Raw genomic sequence first — 16,607 nt, 5'->3', positions numbered from 1 at the left:
TTATTTTTCTATTCGATAACCTAAATTGAATACCGGTTCATCGGTCGGTACACTTTCTAATAAGTATCTACATTAGGTACCGTGATCGTGTTTACATGTAATCTATTTCGATAAATAAACTTCATCTAAACGATACAATCGATATACCACATTGCACTTTGCCACTACCCATTTAACCAACTAACTCTCTAAATCTAAATTCTACCAACTACCCAGATTACCCCCCCCCCCCTCTAAAAAAAACCTCGCCACTCCTCTCCTCTCCTCTCCCCTCCCTTTCCTTTCATAACCAACCAACCACTCATCCCCCACAACAACAACAATCACAACAACAAAACCCCAAAATCAACCTCCCAACCCATTCAACCACGCCCAATCGTCTTCAAACCCCGCCGTCAGATTACTCGCCCAATCAAAATCAATCGATGTCCATTCCATCTGTATCTGTCTCTGTCCCTGTGTATCTTCCGGTACTTCTCTCGCTTCTCCAGACGTACCGGGCTCTTCATATCGTGTGTTTGTATTATGATGATTCGATGCATCTCCGTTTCGCAATGCCTCATGATATTGATCGTGATTGTGACTGGGATTGGGATTATTTTCTAGCGAAAATGAAAATGGGGCACTTTGGTTTTGAGTTTGAGTTTGATTTTGAGTATGCATTTCCGTTTGCATTCCCGTAACAACATCGACCGCAGCTTCAATATTCTCATAATACTCCCCCGGCGAAATCGTAATCACACCTACATACGGCACCACGATTTTCGCGTACGGATTTCCCAGAGATAAATCCTCACCCTCCCCCATCTTCCGCCCCTGTTTCCTCGGACAATTTCCCCTCCCCATCTGCAGCAAACTTTCCAATCCCTGCACCGCTTGTTTCGCGACCAAATTCCCGAGTGAATCTCCCGCTTGCGCGAGCATTGCAATCGTACGCGCGAGCAACTCTCGATCGTGATGTTCATTTTCATTTCTATTTTCATCTGTTTCTCCATTCTCGCAGCTTCCGTAGCCGAGCATGCTGAGGATTAAGAGGGTGGAACAGACGAATGCTTGGTAGTCGATGAGTTTTACCATTTCGAATGCGCTGTGGATGTCCGAGCGCATGATGTGCCAGATTCGGAGGAGATTGCGTGCGGCGCTGAGACATTGTGTGCGGTGGGTTTCGAGGGTGGGATCGAGGATGGATTGTAGCATGAGGGGCATGTGGAGGAGGACGAGGAGGTGGTAGTACCAACATTGAGCGGCGATTTGTTCGAGGTATTCTGGGCGGGAGATTTTGTTTTGGGAGAGGGTGGTTTGGGGATCCCAAAATGAGGGGGGGAGGGTTTGGGCTATGGTGTGGAGGGAGGTTTGGATGTTTTGGGTGTGTGGGATGGAGAGGTGGAGAGGTGGAGGCCGCGTTGGTTTCGATCGATGACCTTTGAGGAAAGAATTATCAGGTTGTGGTGGAATTGGGCGGTAGTGTTTTCTTGATTGTGAGTTGTAGGAATAGTGCGACCATCTGCAGCGTAAGGAAGTCCAAGAAGAAGTGAGAGATATACATCTCCTGCGCATAATGAAAGCCAAGATTGTATTCTTTGATTTTTTTCGATGGGACTTTTGTCGGTGGAAAGATGTGGACGGTGAAGATTGAGAAGTTGGCTATAGGATATTGCTTGGTGGGTTAAAATCCAGCATTTTCTGTTAAGACCGAGATTCACTGAGGAAGTCAGTATTATCGGATTTGAACGGTATATAAGTTGAGAGGAAATTATGAGAATTTTGGAGTTCGAGAAATGCTTAGAAGATAATATGGGTTTTGGAAGTCCATTCCTACAGTCTCGTATAGAAGAAACTCGAACTAAGATTTCATCTGCCACATTTGAGATTTTCATTTACTCTCTATCTCCTAGTCTGCCTCCACGGCAGTGGTCCCCGGAGGGCCAGCGGAGTGTCATTTATGGGGTCAAGCTCCCGGACCCCCTCAGCTCGCAGCGCTCGAAAAACTTTTATCGCAGATTCATTCTCTGAGGGGAATTTGAAACCAAAACCTAGAGTCAATGAACTCTCAATGAGTCAATTTCCGGCCCAGAGCTCAATTCTCCTGAATTCAAAACTTATCGAATCAGGGATCTGGTCTGAAATTTCCTTCGGTGTCAAAATACGGATGATTGCCAGAAATAGGAATCTAGAAGATCATGCTTCTCAATCACAAAAAAGAGAAATCGAAATCACACACTGTAGATCTTGGCCGCAAAAACAACCGTCTCAATACCCTCTTTTGTACTAGCATAATCCCCATCATTTACAATAAGTCTCTCTACCTTTTCAAAGTGTTCCTGAAATAGTGTACCGGGTAAGGAAGGAAGTTGACGAATAATATACTGATGGATTCTAGTATCTAATTGTTGAAGACAAACTGCAATGCAAAGTATTGCTATACCAATTATCGAAGGATCAGGTGATTCAAGAGCCCAGAGTATAAAATCTGGAAGTGTTGAATTCACGTCACCGGTTGATGATTGGAGCATGGAACCAAGTGGTCGCCTATTGGGATTTTATTAGTAACGAGGACTAGGTAATAGTTGGGAGTCAAAAATGCTTTTACCATGTATACCACCAGGAACATGTTGCGTTGACCACTATTTCACGGAGTGCTAGGGGAATAAGACCAGAATGTAATGATTCGCGAGTCCGAATATGTTTCTTCGCAGTCGCTGGACTTTCAGCTTTGTCAACCTTAGAAATGCGTTCAGGAATTAAATCAGAGCTATGGCTTCTCCACTACCCGGTATCTTAGTAGCTGAAGGGTTGAGAACAGTGAAAATAAGTAAAGCTCACGATAGCGTTATGGAAAAGTGTTACGATGGGATCGATATCTTGAGAGGAAGTTTCATCAACTGAAGCTGGAGTCTCAAGTGACGATGGGGTAGATGCTGGTGTACGTTTCGCTCCCAGTTCTAACGGAGTAGACTCCGAACTGAGGTTATCCACCCGTACATCTCCCAAGTCAATATTCAAACTCCTATTCGCCTCATCAGGAGCAGTACTACTACTCTTCCTACCATAATATTCAATCACCGCTTCAAGTCTCTTAATCTTCTCTCTTAGACTCTCTCTCGTATCAACATTTCCTGCTTGAATCAATTCTCTTCTCTGCTCAGTACATCTTCGACCTTGCAATTCACAATTTCCACATATCTCAGATTCTTTCGTGAAAATACATCGAACTTTTCGTTTCCGACATTCGTAACAACTGCGTGTTCCTTTTCGCATGCCCTTTTGAAGAGTGGGATGAGATTGAGGTGGCATTTTCACGTGGATTCCTTTGAAAGATGGATTCCGGATGATTTTTCGCCCATGATGGATGAAAGAGATCGTTTTGATTATAAACAACAACGATACTTCTACCGTCCAATGTTGGGCGATTGATCAGGAGGGGTATGAGTGCATACTAGCCTTGTCGGGACTAGATCACAAGCACAAAATTGAACTTCGTCCGAAGCATTGTTTAATTGGTTCAAACTCTTACATAAGCGTCCGAGCTGAAGACTCATTGTACTTCTCAGACATATCGTCCGTATTTTCGTCCGCTTTTGATTGTTAATTTGTGTTTGTAAGAGTACTAGTTGTACGAAAAGAAATATAATGACGCAAATGATTCCACTGTGTTCCTGCCTGTTATTGGTACATATATATATGTATACCTAACGACGTACCTCTCTCAGTTTTCGTTGTATTATCCCTCATCTACCTTTATAGACTTCTATACTTATTATCAGAGTCGAGCAGTGACTTTCGTGCTCAAACACATTGGTTGATTTTCTTACATTTTTACTTCAATCAACATCATGGGCTGGTTCACCTCCTTTCTCTATTCTCAATTATTCGTCACTCTCCCTATCCCAACCCGCGACTTCACTGATGAAACCATAATTATAACCGGATCCAACACCGGACTCGGTCTCGAAGCCGCTCGTCACGTTTCCCGTCTCAATGCCCATCTTCTAATCCTCGCCGTGCGTTCTCAATCCAAAGGTCAAGCCGCAAAAGCATCCATCCTAGCCAGCACCGGTCGTTCAGAGTCCAGCATCGAAGTTTGGTCTCTGGATATGCAATCTCCATCATCTATTCAAGCTTTCTGCGCAAAAGTCAGCAAACTCCCCAGAATTGATGCCGTACTTGCTAATGCGGGGATCATGACGAAATATTTCAAGCTGGTGGAAGGATATGAAAGTACGGTTATGACGAATGTAATTGGCACTTTTCAATTAGTTTTGGGGATATTACCAAAATTGAAAGAGTCAGCGAAGGAATTCAATATCCAGCCTAGAATATCAATTGTGGCTTCGGATTTGCATTGTATTACCAAGTTCAAAGAAAGGAAAGAGAAGGATATTTTCAAGGCGTTGAACAACGAAAAAACATCAGAACTAGATTTGGAAAGGTGAGCCATCTTTCCAGTTTACCCTCACTCAAAGATCCCCATTCTGAAACCCATATACTAACAATAACCAGATACTCCACCACGAAACTTCTCCAAGTGCTCGGAGTCCGTGAGCTGGCTCAGAAACTTACTCGTGACCCGGATTCCGTATCTCCATCTGTCATTGTCAATTGCATGACGCCCGGAGCGTGCAAATCCGATTTCTTTCGCGAAAATACGGGATTTGATAGAGTCAAAAATTGGCTCTTGAGTACTCTGCTTGCACGTAGCACGGAAGTAGGAAGTCGAGCTTTGGTGGCGGGGATTGCGGCGGGGGAAGAAAGTCATGGGAAATATATGGCTGATTGTTTGATTGCTGAGTATGCATCTCTTTTTTTGCTATATTTTTGGACAGTGATGAGGGAGTGTGGAAGTGGATGATAGATTGTTCTGAAATTAAACATTGCTAAAGTCGAGTATAGGACCGGTCCACTTGTAAGAGGACCCGAGGGTATGAAGTTGCAGAAGAAGGTATGGGAACAACTAGTTAGGGAGCTGGAGAAAATCCAACCTGGTGTTTCCTCAATCATCTAGTGGTAGGATTCTCGAGGCAACAAGGAAGTGAAGGATTGGAAAGAAGGATTTACTTGTATAGTTTCGGAGTTCTGTTAGAGTGTCGAGTGGCGCAGATAGATCTGTGGGTATATTGAGAATACATATAGTATGATTATAATACTCTCGTCTTACTGTTAATTGTCTATCCTTGACACTTCGAGAATCGATAAAAACATACCTAATCAAATCAGACTTGAAAGAAGTTCGCCAAGTGGCATATGAGAAAATTTATGAACAAAAGTTATCACTACCCAACACCTAGGTACTCGCAGAAAGAGTAACAGTCACTCCACTTCACATTACAATATCCCAAAATCTTTCAGCAACGAATCTAATTCTTCACACCAGTCTCACGAAGCCCATGATACCACCCAAAATGCAAAATCAACCCTCTTTTTCTTTGCCATAGAAATACATTCATTCTTTCAAATATACCCAAAATTATTGCATACCCATTCATTTTCAAACAACAAAGTACTCATGCGAAACGTTTAACATAGAATATACAACTCGCACTATTACCCAACCAAACGCCTAATATTTCGTCCTTTGTCTATTTTCAACCCGTTCAATCCAAATGTATCTTTTCATGCTGTTTTTCTGAAAACCCCCAAGAGCCCATCATCCTCATTGGTTTTTTGAGGAAATTATTGGTGTTCCTTGTTTTGTATCTTGTTGAAGCTCATGTATTGAGCGAATGTGTAAGACCATCTGCTGTTTTTACAGAGGCAATTTTGGGACTCTTTCATCCCTGTCTGTGAGCGGTCATGAACTCTCTCTCCTTCTTTTCATATCTACCAGTGACCGATTGGATCAATTTCCCATTCATCTCCCCATCACAATCTATCATTTCCATCTACATTCACCTGCATAATCATTTGCTCCATACTCTCCGTTTCATCTTCCCTCTCCTTCTCTTTTCCTGAACTCTCATCACTAGTTCCCTCACCACCACTTCTCTCAACACTTACCTCATACTCCCTCGTTATTCCTGATTGCTTATCGATTGTGTCCATCTGATGATCCATCGTTGTAAGAGTTAACGAATTCTTCTTCCTCAATTTCCCAATTCTTCGCTTTTTAGATTCGATATTTGCTTCCGGATCGGGTGTTTGACGAGGATCGTCGGATATGAGGTGAGATGAGAAGAGACCTGGAAAGTACTGACGGATGAAAGGACGGAGAACGACAAGGGTGTTGCAGAAAATGCCGATGTTTATTTCCACGGATCTGGTGGTGCAGTCTGGGTTAGTCTTTGAGATTTTGAGTGCAGGAAGTCGGAGATTAGATGCATGAAGATCAAGGAAGAACAGCAAAAGAAAGAGGGAGACGAACGACCATACTGCTGCTCTGCCTTGAGTGTACAGTACATCTGGATTATTTTGAAGAGCCATGATGTATGTTATGCGGACTATACAGATGATTATTACACTGTCAATAATTATGTTAGCAAAGTCTTCCAGATACAAGTGAGAGGGCTTTCTCAAATAGTGTTTGAGGAGTAAGGAGAGGGGCTGAACACACAAAATACCCGTCGAAAAAATCGATGCAACCGCCAATTTTTGCCTCAACGGCAGCTTCAAGAGATATAGCATATGTGATGGGAGTATAAGAATGGCTGCATCTGTAAGAATGTTGAAGATTGCTTGCCAGAGCCCACATTGGTTGAGACATGCACCATTCGCGGGATTGGTGGGAACGCATGGAATAGCTATTATTAGAGATATGGCGAGAGTGTAGATTATGATTATCCCGGCGACGACGCAACAACCTGTACGGAAATAGATGCTTGGATTGAGTCGATAAAGGCTTGGGAGTACTTAGTTCAAGGACTTTTTTGACATTACCAATGGAAGGAACTTACAGGATGAGAATGGACAATTTGGTGAATGCGGGGGCCCAAGCGTAGGTAGATACTATAGGGCTGAGTTTCTAGGTCGGTGAGTAAAAGATGGGGTATGAATTGAGAGGCATTGACTAACCGTAAGATAGAGGGCCATTTGTTCAGCGGTGACTTCCCATAGATGTCTACCGAATCCAAATCTCATGCCTATCCATCAATCAGCATGGTTATTGTATTCTCCGCGAATTGATCCATCACCTACAATCGACAGTAATAGCAAAATATGCTATTGAACATGCATATGAAAGAATAATCGCAACTATATCCCAGATCAGCATCCTCGTCGACCGCCGTAGACAAAAAACTTACCATCATCCAAACCAAAAGATTTCATGATACTAATCCTTGTGTACAATCGGATACCAAGAGTACTACTAGCCAGACCAAGTGTAATGGTGTATGCAATAATGAAAGCCACCTGGGTACTTGACAGAGCAGATGGATTTAATTCTGGTGTTACACCAGGGGGCGCTGGAAGGAGTCCGGTTGACATATTTACTCTTCGTGCTTTGAATCTTGCTTGAAAGAATGTTCATACTCGATGAAAAGTAGATTCAAAGGAGGACACATTCTTGACTATATGTCTGAACAAGAAACGACTTCGATTCTTGATCATCATTGTCGGCATCCCGAATTCGACCAACCTTTTCCAATAGATGACAGTCTAATGGTCGGATGCAGAGTATACTGCTTTTTCCAAAAAAGAATTTGAGAGTTTGTGAGACCCGGGACTCGGCAGGCGAATAACGACATGGGTTGTAGCTGAAAGTGTATGTATGATTGGCCCGATGTGGAGCTCATATTTCTCTCCTACATAACCTAAGTTATCGGGAAATGAATTCACGAATTTTACCAATATCAATAGTCATTGATACTACTTGAATGAAAACGAGCTGAATTGCAAGAAGAAAAAGAAAATAAATTCTAGACTACGAGTATGCAACGGCCAGATAGATCATGATCAAAAGTAGTCAGACCCCACACGCTCGTCGTCATATAAAGAAAAGAAAAGGTCACGACTCACAACGCTCTTCCATACGGAAGAGAGCCTACTGTCAACGTGCATGCTTACGTGCATACGTTCTCCACCTTCCCTTTTCGGACGACATATTTCGAGGTCCAAGTTATCGCTGCATGATTGATTTTTCCCTCTTTTTTGCTTTTCTTCGTTGCAAACTACCAACGAGGTTGTTCGTTGGATAAAACCGTCACCAATAGCAACAATGTCGACCTTGTACATCACAGCCATTGCAGCAGGTGCATTCTTCCACAATATCGTAAGGAACAGGGAATTCGATCGTTATCCGTTCTCCATTCTTTTTGCGGTCATAGCATCCCACATTGTTCTCTCGATACTACTTCAATATGATAGCCATGTCGACATCCTAACATTCTGGCAAGCTCAAAGACTTGCCTCTAGCCTTGTCGTGACGACCATCCTTTCGCTGTGGACAAATATCCTTGTTTATCGAGCCTTTTTCCATCCGCTACGAAATTTCCCCGGTCCTTTTGGTGCTAGACTCTCCAAATTTTGGAGTCTGGGAAAAGTCATCGAATCGAAAGTCAGGTGGTACCAAGTTGCTGGACAATTGAAGGAGGAGTATGGGGATTATGTCAGGACAGGTAATGACATTCAAAAGAAGTAACTTTTCTGATTCATCCCAAGCTAATTAATGTCAAGGACCTCGCGAACTCATAATTTTCGATCCTGCAGCCATTAGTGTGATTCTTGGCGCTTCATCTAAGTTGCATAAAGGACCGTTCTATGGCTCGACATCCCCAGAATCTTTGCATACGACGAGAGACTCGGACTTCCACAGAAAAAGAAGAAAGATCTGGGACTTGGCCTTCAAACAATGTATTTGGATTCTCCACTTTTATTCTTCGGATGTCATGTGACTGACGATTAAACTCCAGCTCTCGCTGATTATGGACCCCGCATCGCAGAGTTCACCACATCGTTTCTTGCTCGTCTGTCGAAAGAGGGGGAAGATCCATTAGTAATTAATGAGTTATGTGTTCAATACAGTTACGATGTGATGAGTGCATTGGCATTTGGTATCCACACTGAATTCTTGAATGGGAAGGAAACAGCTGCAGCCAAGAAAGTTCTCGATAATATTCAATCTGGTATTTCTGCTCTTGGAGCGGTAGTTCATATTCCATGGATGTTCACAGTTATTGACGTGCTAAGCTTTCTTGGGGGGCCAATGAAGGAGTTTAATGATTGGTCGGCTTCTCAGGTAGAGGCACGAAGAGATGTTTGAACTCCAGATCCTCCCTATCAAATATAGATGGGCTAATAACTCAACAGATGAAGAACCCTAAGCCAGATATAGTAGGTCATCTCATACAGCATACGGAAAATACTCCTGCTGGACGCGCTCTTCTCAACGGCGATTCTCGCGTAATCATTGGAGCAGGGAGTGATACTACTGCATCAGCCCTTACGGCAATCTTCATTCATCTTGCCCATTATCCTGAATATCAAGCTCGACTCTTTGAAGAGCTGAGACCACTGTTTGAAGATGGTACATATAGCAATGGAACATCGACTCCATTACTTGATGGTATCATTCAAGAAGTACTGAGATTGTACGCTCCTGTTACATTCAACTCTCAGAGAGTCACTCCCAAGGGAGGACTGACTATTGGAACGGTATATATACCTGGCGACACAATTGTTAGTATTGCAACCTGGCAACTTCACCGTGGTAAGTAGTTTTTTTTCAATAATCCGCCATTACTCTCTGCTCTTTAAACGCTGAATTTCTAACTCTTAATTCGAGATCCTCGTAACTTCAAGTATCCAAACAAATTCATTCCGGAGCGTTGGACGATTCGCTCGGATCTCATTATCAATAAGTCAGCATACTTACCATTCTCTATAGGTGTATACAATTGCATCGGAAAAGGTCTCGCAATGATGGAACTGCGTTCTGTGATTGGGAGATCGGTCGCTGAGTACGAGGTAATGTTCCCGAAGAATGTAAAGTTTGACGAGGAGGAGTTCTTTGGCAATGTCAAGGATCATTTTACTAGCGGAATTCCAAGGTGTGAATTAGTTTTCAAGAAAAGATGAGAGTGGAATGAGTGGGTGGACCGACTGCTTTACTAATGGAAGATAATGGGGTGGGTAGAGGGGTGAGGGGTGAGGGATGAGGGATGGATATGTATATTGGTTATGTAATTAGGATCACTGACACCTGTGCCCCTCATATATATTCAGGTGGAAACTCTCAGAAAGCTAACAGAATTACCTGATGAGAACCGAATTTTGTCTATTCCCAATTGAATTAGATGTGATTCTAAGTTTGTTGAGTAGATCCTATTCATGAAATTGAAATGCTGTTCATACAAACTGTCTGCCTTTAAAATTCCATGGAAGAATTCAAGGTCCTGAGATTCCCGAACTTTCAAGCTTTTCCCTCCTTCACCGTGGACTCCGGATTGTTGCTTTTAGCTAGATTCTCTCCCCTTTCCTGATCTCCTTCCTGCTTATTCTTCTTCTTCACTGTTCCCCATCCTAATCAGAAACTACACAGAAACGCTGCACCTGATCCTCCAGCTGCAAGATACTAATATATGATTCATTAGCTACTCATTCACATCCATCACTCATATCGAAAAACTCCTCTCACATCCGCCTAAAAGACAAAAGCTGACGGGCCAAAATAAGAAGCGACTCACAAAACATCTGATCAAGCTTTCATTGTATGCCATTAGTACCCTCTCCAACTCCGCGCCCGTCACCAAATCCCTCAATCCTGTAGCGCCACTTGCTATTATGGCTTCTGCATCGATATTTGGTACGGTACATACTTAGCTAGTTCCTTCGTCAAAGAATTTGTAAAGATTGTTCAGGCGAAGGATAGAAAAATTGCGCTGCCGAAGTATCCGGAAAAGGTAGCGAGAGATGAGCCGATCGCAATATCTGTGGCGGGGAGAGAGTTTTGAATCGCTGTTATGGGCTAACGGAATTTTAGTGACTGCTTAGAGATAATTTAGGAAGAAAGAACGGGATCTAGGGTATATATAAGAGATATCAGTAACAGAAGTCTGCACATACCATTTGAGAAAGCATTCCTCGTCCAGCACCAACCAAGATCTGAAAGCCAATCCATTCGCCCCGCCCCAGTATTGGCGTTAAACAAACTCATACAACCAGATCCGATAGCCGAACACACACAGCCCATAATTGCCCAGGGGGTGAAATATCCAAGTCGAGAAACTTTCGCGTGTAAGTCATATCTCTTGGATTAATTCAATCGATGCAACGGAGAAAGAACATACCCAAACTCCCTGCGATAATCGAACACCCAATAGTGGCCAAGAAAGTCGGTAGCGTTCTCACCCCGCTTTCTGTAGGCGAAACTCCTTTGATAGTCTGGAACCAAACCGGTAGATAGTATGAGATTACTACTAAACCTCCTTGATTAAGCATTCCCGTCAAACATCCACTATACACTATTCTCTTTCTCAACATATCAAGTGTGATCATTGCGTTTTCTCCCAAGCTGTATTCCCAGTAGAGGAATAACAGAAAGAGAACAAAAGAGGTGCAAAACAGACCGATAATAGTAGCTGATGACCAGGAATATGAAGAGCCGCCCCATTCGAGAGCTAGAAGAAATGATATGATGGTAGGAGTGAAAAGAACAAAACCACATGGATCGAGGTTTAGGAATTTCTTTTTTGAAGACCATGAAGTGCGAACAGGGTTATGAATGTTGGGGATATGAATTAAAAAGATGACGAGAGCGGTTAGAAAACTTGTGGGTAGATTGAGAAAGAAGCCTAGACGTGTTAGGGTTATCTCGATTCTTGAATGATTAAGGATATGCATGCGTACACCACTAGATATTTGTTAGTAAGGAACAACCAGAAGAGCACTAAATCTACTCACTATCCAAGAAGCATGTTGAGTCAATGCACCACCAATAAGAGGTCCAATCACCTGTCCAATAGATGCAGTAGACATTATTATACCAATAAGAACTCATATGTGAGTCAGAACTAATTGTACACATTAAGAAGGGTGGGAGAATACATACTTGGTCGTTTTGAGATAGGAGCAGCAGCAGCAAGAATCGTGAGAGCGCCATTAAGAACACCGGATCCACCACATCCTTGAATTGCTCTTCCTACAATCAACATATCTGAGTCTCTTGATACACCGCAGATTAACGCACCCAATTCAAATATTTGCAAGGAAACAAAGGAATGTGTACTAGACTATCAGTAGGTTTTGAATGTTGTGAGGGGTTGCAAGTCTTACTTTGAGCGAAAATAGGTATAAAATTTGCCACTTAGTGGTTGCATAGCGCAGCTAGGCGCAAGAATCAGTACTGTGGCTCTCTTTCATGAAGATGCAAACTCACTTTGAAAGCAAATAAGCACTTCCATACCATCCTGTGAATGTTTAGTCAAGAGAATGAAGGACGTAAGCACGGCAGCTTACCGATGTCTTCCACAGAGTGAAATTCACTTGTGATTCTTGGTACAGCCTAACATGAAGTTCAGTAAAGAAAAATCATGGAATATAAAGACTTATTCACAAACCGTTGCCAGGACCGATGAACTCAATGTCATGATGAAACAAGCTAGAGTCAAAGAAAATACAATCAAATGGAGTTTCGAGCCCGTGACATATTGCTGCTCGATTGTATCCAAATCTTCTCCGCCATTTCTGACACCAATAGAATCAGTAGAAATTGTTTCAGGGACACCCCCTTTCTCAATCGACTCGAGATGTGAGATGTCTCGATTTGGCGACTCTTGAGTATTCATATTAGCGGAAAGAGAAAAAGAACAGCCGATATCACGAAAACGCATACTGTGCTACAGGATGTAGCTATTTTAAGTATTTTGGTGCATAGTACATTTAAAGTGGAACGGGGGCGGAGTGATTACATTGCGCCGTTGCCTTGCGACGGGATTGAACATCCATAGCTCAGATCGCACGGGGCCTTTAAACGGAGTAATTCCCGCTCCCTACCAGTCTTTCTATTTTTCCAATGAATCTTAAAACAAGTGGAAGGATTTGTAAACTAAATCCGAGTTAGTGGACGGCTGCTCATGCTGTGATATGTGGACAGGTAGCATGTTAGCAACTATTGAAGAGATGATGAAGAGAGCTCAATTGTACAGTTTGCATCAAATTAGACCGCCATAAATATAAATCGAGCCACATCAACAATATGTTACTCAATCTGGCGAATGTAATTTTGGAAACTTTCTGAGATGATGTGTACATGACATAATTTATCAGGGACGAAAATAATCACCTCATACGAGGTATCTTATGTCAAAGAACCTCGTTTAGGTATGAGAATTCAAGTGCAACAAGTAACGAAACTCAATTCTCAATAATTTTAGTATTTTAGATTTGCCAATAATACCTTGAGCAACGTGTGCATTGTTGAGAATTACAAAAAAAAGTTTTGTATAATTTTGGTCAATCATTCATGCTTTGTCACAGGGACAGGCGGGCTGAGAGATCAATCTATTTCCAATACGCAAGTGATATCAGCCAATAAATCGATGAGTCTATCTTCTAAATCACTTTGTGATTTAATACTGTACAAGAAGTATAAACTTCCCGTCAATGTCAAAATTTCAAAGAAATCCCCCAAAGCCAAAAGCGTCTAACATCACAATCACAATTAAATTTTGACATGCTTAACTAATATCCCTTTCATTTCCAATGTCGTTTGAAAGAATCGGCACCTCCAAATGCGGAATGAATACTATAATTTTTCTTTATAGACTGGACTAACAAACGAAGCGCTCGCGAAATAAAGGGGTGTCCGGGAGCCCAACAAAGAGCTGGAATGAATACAAAATCTTGAATCTTAACATTTTATGAAAAGTATGCTTTTGGTTATGATAACTTGACATAGAGTCAGTGAAGCTTGCTTATCTGCGAGAAAATATATTTTACCTACAAATTGGAGGATAATCCACACACAAAATGGGGCCAAAAAAGCCACCGAACGTACCAGGGTCCGCAGCTCCATCGCCTGCAGTCCCACCCGCTGCAGCGCCAGGGCTATCAGCGGCAGATCTACTAGAGCAGCAGCAACTAGAAGAAGATATGGCAAGGGAAGATCAAGCAGTGGCAGATGCAATAGCGGCAGCTAAAGCAGCGGCAGATATAGCATCAGGGAAGCTGCCACCAGAGCCAGTATCGCCAGCTGGCTCACAAGGCTCACAAGGCTCTCAAGACTCTCAAGGAGATGAGCCAGGTCAGGGACCAGCAATACCATTTGAAAGTGCACCACCAATTGTCGATGATGCAGCTGCAGTCGCAGCCAGAAATGCCCCTGTCGACCTTCGGTTTCCTGGTGTAGCAAGGGCAAATTTATTACCATTAATGGGTGCAGGGATCCATCCAGTATCAACATCTGGCGCAGGTCAACTCTGTGGCCTTCATGCTCTGGTTTACAGTTACGGTGCACTTCGAGACCTTGCGGCTCCTGAGGGCACACCTGTCCCCCTGGCAGATAATCCAACTGCCAAAGACTTACAACTGTACAGGACGGGCCCCCAATTCTATAAGGACGTTATGGAATTCCTCAGGGCTCAGGGCATTATCGTTTTTGCGGATAATGAGGGGAATCCACTTACTGAGAGACAAATCATGAGACAGGTCACCGGGATAATACCAAACTCAACCCAAAATTATGATATCAATGTCCTCCAGTCAGTTCTCTTGCATTTGAACAGGACTTACGGAACAAACTATGTTATTGGTCACATTTTACATGGCTTCAATGTTCGGTGGGATCCTATCAATAAGGTATGGGATACGGGGTACAAGTCACCAACAGCGGCCCAGGCTTATGGAGACGGGGTTCGCCCAATACTGTGGCTCTATAACGACAATCATGAAAATGAAATTAAATCACTGCATCGGAAAAAGAAGAACGATACCATGAGCCACTGGATGGGATTTTCAAGTTCGTAACCAGTTCAAATTTCCGCGCTTTTTATACACCCAATGACATTTTCTAATGTGAAGGTTGACTTCTCTTCGTCTTTGGACATGGACTTCTCTCTTTTTCCCACATACCCTGAATTTCTCAATATCCCGTTTTCTTCGTCGATATCTCTTGACAATTAGTCGCTAACTCTTATGACTTTTAAAAGCATTGCACAGGAATCTAGATGAGGAATTGATTGAAGAAAGCAATTCGTGGTTTGAACACGACCTAGATGCTTATTTGGATGAAGGAGTCTGGATTGTTACAGCTGACGTTGAAGGATATAATCCCGACCTTGAAGAGCATCAAGATATCAATGAGCTCAGATTATACGCTGGTAACTTTGTTAGATTGCCAACGAACCCTCCAGTTAATGACGCACCCGCCGGTTTCATGTGGGTGGAAAGAAGTCCATATTTTTTGCGTGATGCTGAAACCCCCGGACCGATCGGCTTTGCACCACTGAAATGTTTAAAAAGAATTGTGAAGGACTCCCTCAGGGAAGCACACGATGCTGCTGGAGCAACTGCTGCCAATATTATCAGAAGAGTGGGCGTTGTATCAGATGACAAGGGTCTATGGCAAGAATTCGTAGTTCACCGTACCATCGAGCCGACCACGAAGATCAATGCAAGATACGCTAATCCAAATGATCCAGCAAAGAAATTTGTTGGAGGTTTCGAATTTGAGGATGGCGAATTTCTGCTTGACACACAAGAACCGCTCAAGAATCTATACCCTCGGATGATAAAAATGGACGGAACAAAAGGAAGAGTCAAACCTCGTAACCTTCAATTCTTGGAAAAAGCATGGAAGCTCCCCGACAGGCTTCCCATAGCAGTCTCGGGTACCAAAAAGAAACCAAACACTTCGATTACGCCTGGTAAACAAACATTATTAAATTCCTCCAATAAATCAGATCCCAAATACAGGTATAGACCAACTATGAAAGCAGATGATTTCAAAATAAAAGACCTAAGAAACCACTGCAAAGCTCGCGGCATGGTTACCAAAGATTATGGGAGAACGAAGGTCTCGATGCTGGCCAAGCTTGTCGAGCACGATGAAAAGAACAATAGTGCGGTCCAACCCGCGGGAGGTCAAGTGCCTAAACCGGCTGAGTCTGGCCATTTACTACCTATGAGACGCGTCCTAGTAGATATCGCAAAAGATGCTGGTCCACCTAAGATGCCCCCATTTTTTGCAACAGAGATAGTGGTGGAGTTAGGTAAAGGTGACGTCAACGATCCTGCAACTTGGATAATCGATTATGAAGGTCGAGTTGGCAGGATTGATGATGATAACCTTGAGCCAATAGATGGAGCCTGGGGGATTGAACTGGATCCAGTCAGGTGGAATCAACTTTTAAGTACTTTGAGAAAGGACTTGGGTTACGATAAACCCCCCAAACCTGCAGCTAAACCAGCCACCAACCTTGCCGCTAACCCTGTCGCAAAACCTGTAGCAAAACCTGCCGCCAAACCTGCAGCCAAACCTGCTACCAAGCCCGCCGGTAAGAAAGTGGCTTTTGAAAATCTTCCACCTCCAGGCTCCGCAGCTTCAGGTGTTCCGGCTCCGAATTCCCCAGCTGGAAAGACGGTAGGAAAAAGACCTGCTTCTTCCTCTGCGGAGCCTGCCAACAAAAAGACAAAGAAGAAGAAGAAGAAGTGAGTGGCAGCGGTAGCTGCAGCCAATA

At 43.1% G+C, this 16,607-nt stretch overlaps 7 protein-coding genes across 7 annotated transcripts; 3 read left to right on the top strand and 4 right to left on the bottom strand.

Annotated features, from left to right (window-relative positions):
- Positions 1-345: 345 nt before the first annotated feature.
- On the bottom strand, positions 346-3,294 carry EAF02_011307 (uncharacterized protein; the record flags this gene model as incomplete). The annotated part of the gene is made up of 4 exons (XM_038907354.1): positions 346-1,644; positions 2,220-2,529; positions 2,591-2,766; positions 2,824-3,294. The coding sequence occupies 4 exons, from the start codon at positions 3,292-3,294 to the stop codon at positions 346-348; spliced, it is 2,256 nt and encodes a 751-aa protein (XP_038752834.1).
- A 539-nt stretch (positions 3,295-3,833) lies between these two features.
- Positions 3,834-5,002, top strand: EAF02_011306 (uncharacterized protein; the record flags this gene model as incomplete). The annotated part of the gene is made up of 3 exons (XM_038907353.1): positions 3,834-4,429; positions 4,501-4,788; positions 4,891-5,002. 3 exons carry the CDS (start codon positions 3,834-3,836, stop codon positions 5,000-5,002), a joined length of 996 nt encoding a protein of 331 aa, XP_038752833.1.
- Positions 5,003-5,859: 857 nt separating this feature from the next.
- Positions 5,860-7,419, bottom strand: EAF02_011305 (uncharacterized protein; the record flags this gene model as incomplete). Its single annotated transcript, XM_038907352.1, has 6 exons — positions 5,860-6,454; positions 6,548-6,832; positions 6,888-6,955; positions 7,006-7,073; positions 7,129-7,185; positions 7,236-7,419. 6 exons carry the CDS (start codon positions 7,417-7,419, stop codon positions 5,860-5,862), a joined length of 1,257 nt encoding a protein of 418 aa, XP_038752832.1.
- Positions 7,420-8,149: 730 nt separating this feature from the next.
- EAF02_011304 (uncharacterized protein) lies at positions 8,150-10,008 on the top strand (the record flags this gene model as incomplete). Its single annotated transcript, XM_038907351.1, has 5 exons — positions 8,150-8,549; positions 8,608-8,784; positions 8,844-9,187; positions 9,241-9,640; positions 9,716-10,008. 5 exons carry the CDS (start codon positions 8,150-8,152, stop codon positions 10,006-10,008), a joined length of 1,614 nt encoding a protein of 537 aa, XP_038752831.1.
- A 334-nt stretch (positions 10,009-10,342) lies between these two features.
- EAF02_011303 (uncharacterized protein) lies at positions 10,343-10,746 on the bottom strand (the record flags this gene model as incomplete). Its single annotated transcript, XM_038907350.1, is given in 4 exon segments — positions 10,343-10,452; positions 10,465-10,504; positions 10,617-10,720; positions 10,740-10,746. The coding sequence occupies 4 exon segments, from the start codon at positions 10,744-10,746 to the stop codon at positions 10,343-10,345; spliced, it is 261 nt and encodes an 86-aa protein (XP_038752830.1).
- Positions 10,747-10,748: 2 nt separating this feature from the next.
- EAF02_011302 (uncharacterized protein) lies at positions 10,749-12,716 on the bottom strand (the record flags this gene model as incomplete). Its single annotated transcript, XM_038907349.1, has 9 exons — positions 10,749-10,915; positions 10,996-11,157; positions 11,220-11,742; positions 11,833-11,924; positions 11,981-12,156; positions 12,205-12,255; positions 12,308-12,338; positions 12,388-12,433; positions 12,489-12,716. 9 exons carry the CDS (start codon positions 12,714-12,716, stop codon positions 10,749-10,751), a joined length of 1,476 nt encoding a protein of 491 aa, XP_038752829.1.
- Positions 12,717-13,899: 1,183 nt separating this feature from the next.
- EAF02_011301 (uncharacterized protein) lies at positions 13,900-16,582 on the top strand (the record flags this gene model as incomplete). Its single annotated transcript, XM_038907348.1, has 2 exons — positions 13,900-14,887; positions 15,078-16,582. 2 exons carry the CDS (start codon positions 13,900-13,902, stop codon positions 16,580-16,582), a joined length of 2,493 nt encoding a protein of 830 aa, XP_038752828.1.
- Between the last annotated feature and the right edge of the window lie 25 nt (positions 16,583-16,607).

The sequence above is a fragment of the Botrytis sinoallii genome (assembly GCF_014898435.1).
Source record: "Botrytis sinoallii strain Bc 23 chromosome Unknown BSIN_031, whole genome shotgun sequence".
NCBI lineage: Eukaryota > Fungi > Ascomycota > Leotiomycetes > Helotiales > Sclerotiniaceae > Botrytis > Botrytis sinoallii.
This window is presented reverse-complemented; position numbering and strand designations above follow the sequence as displayed.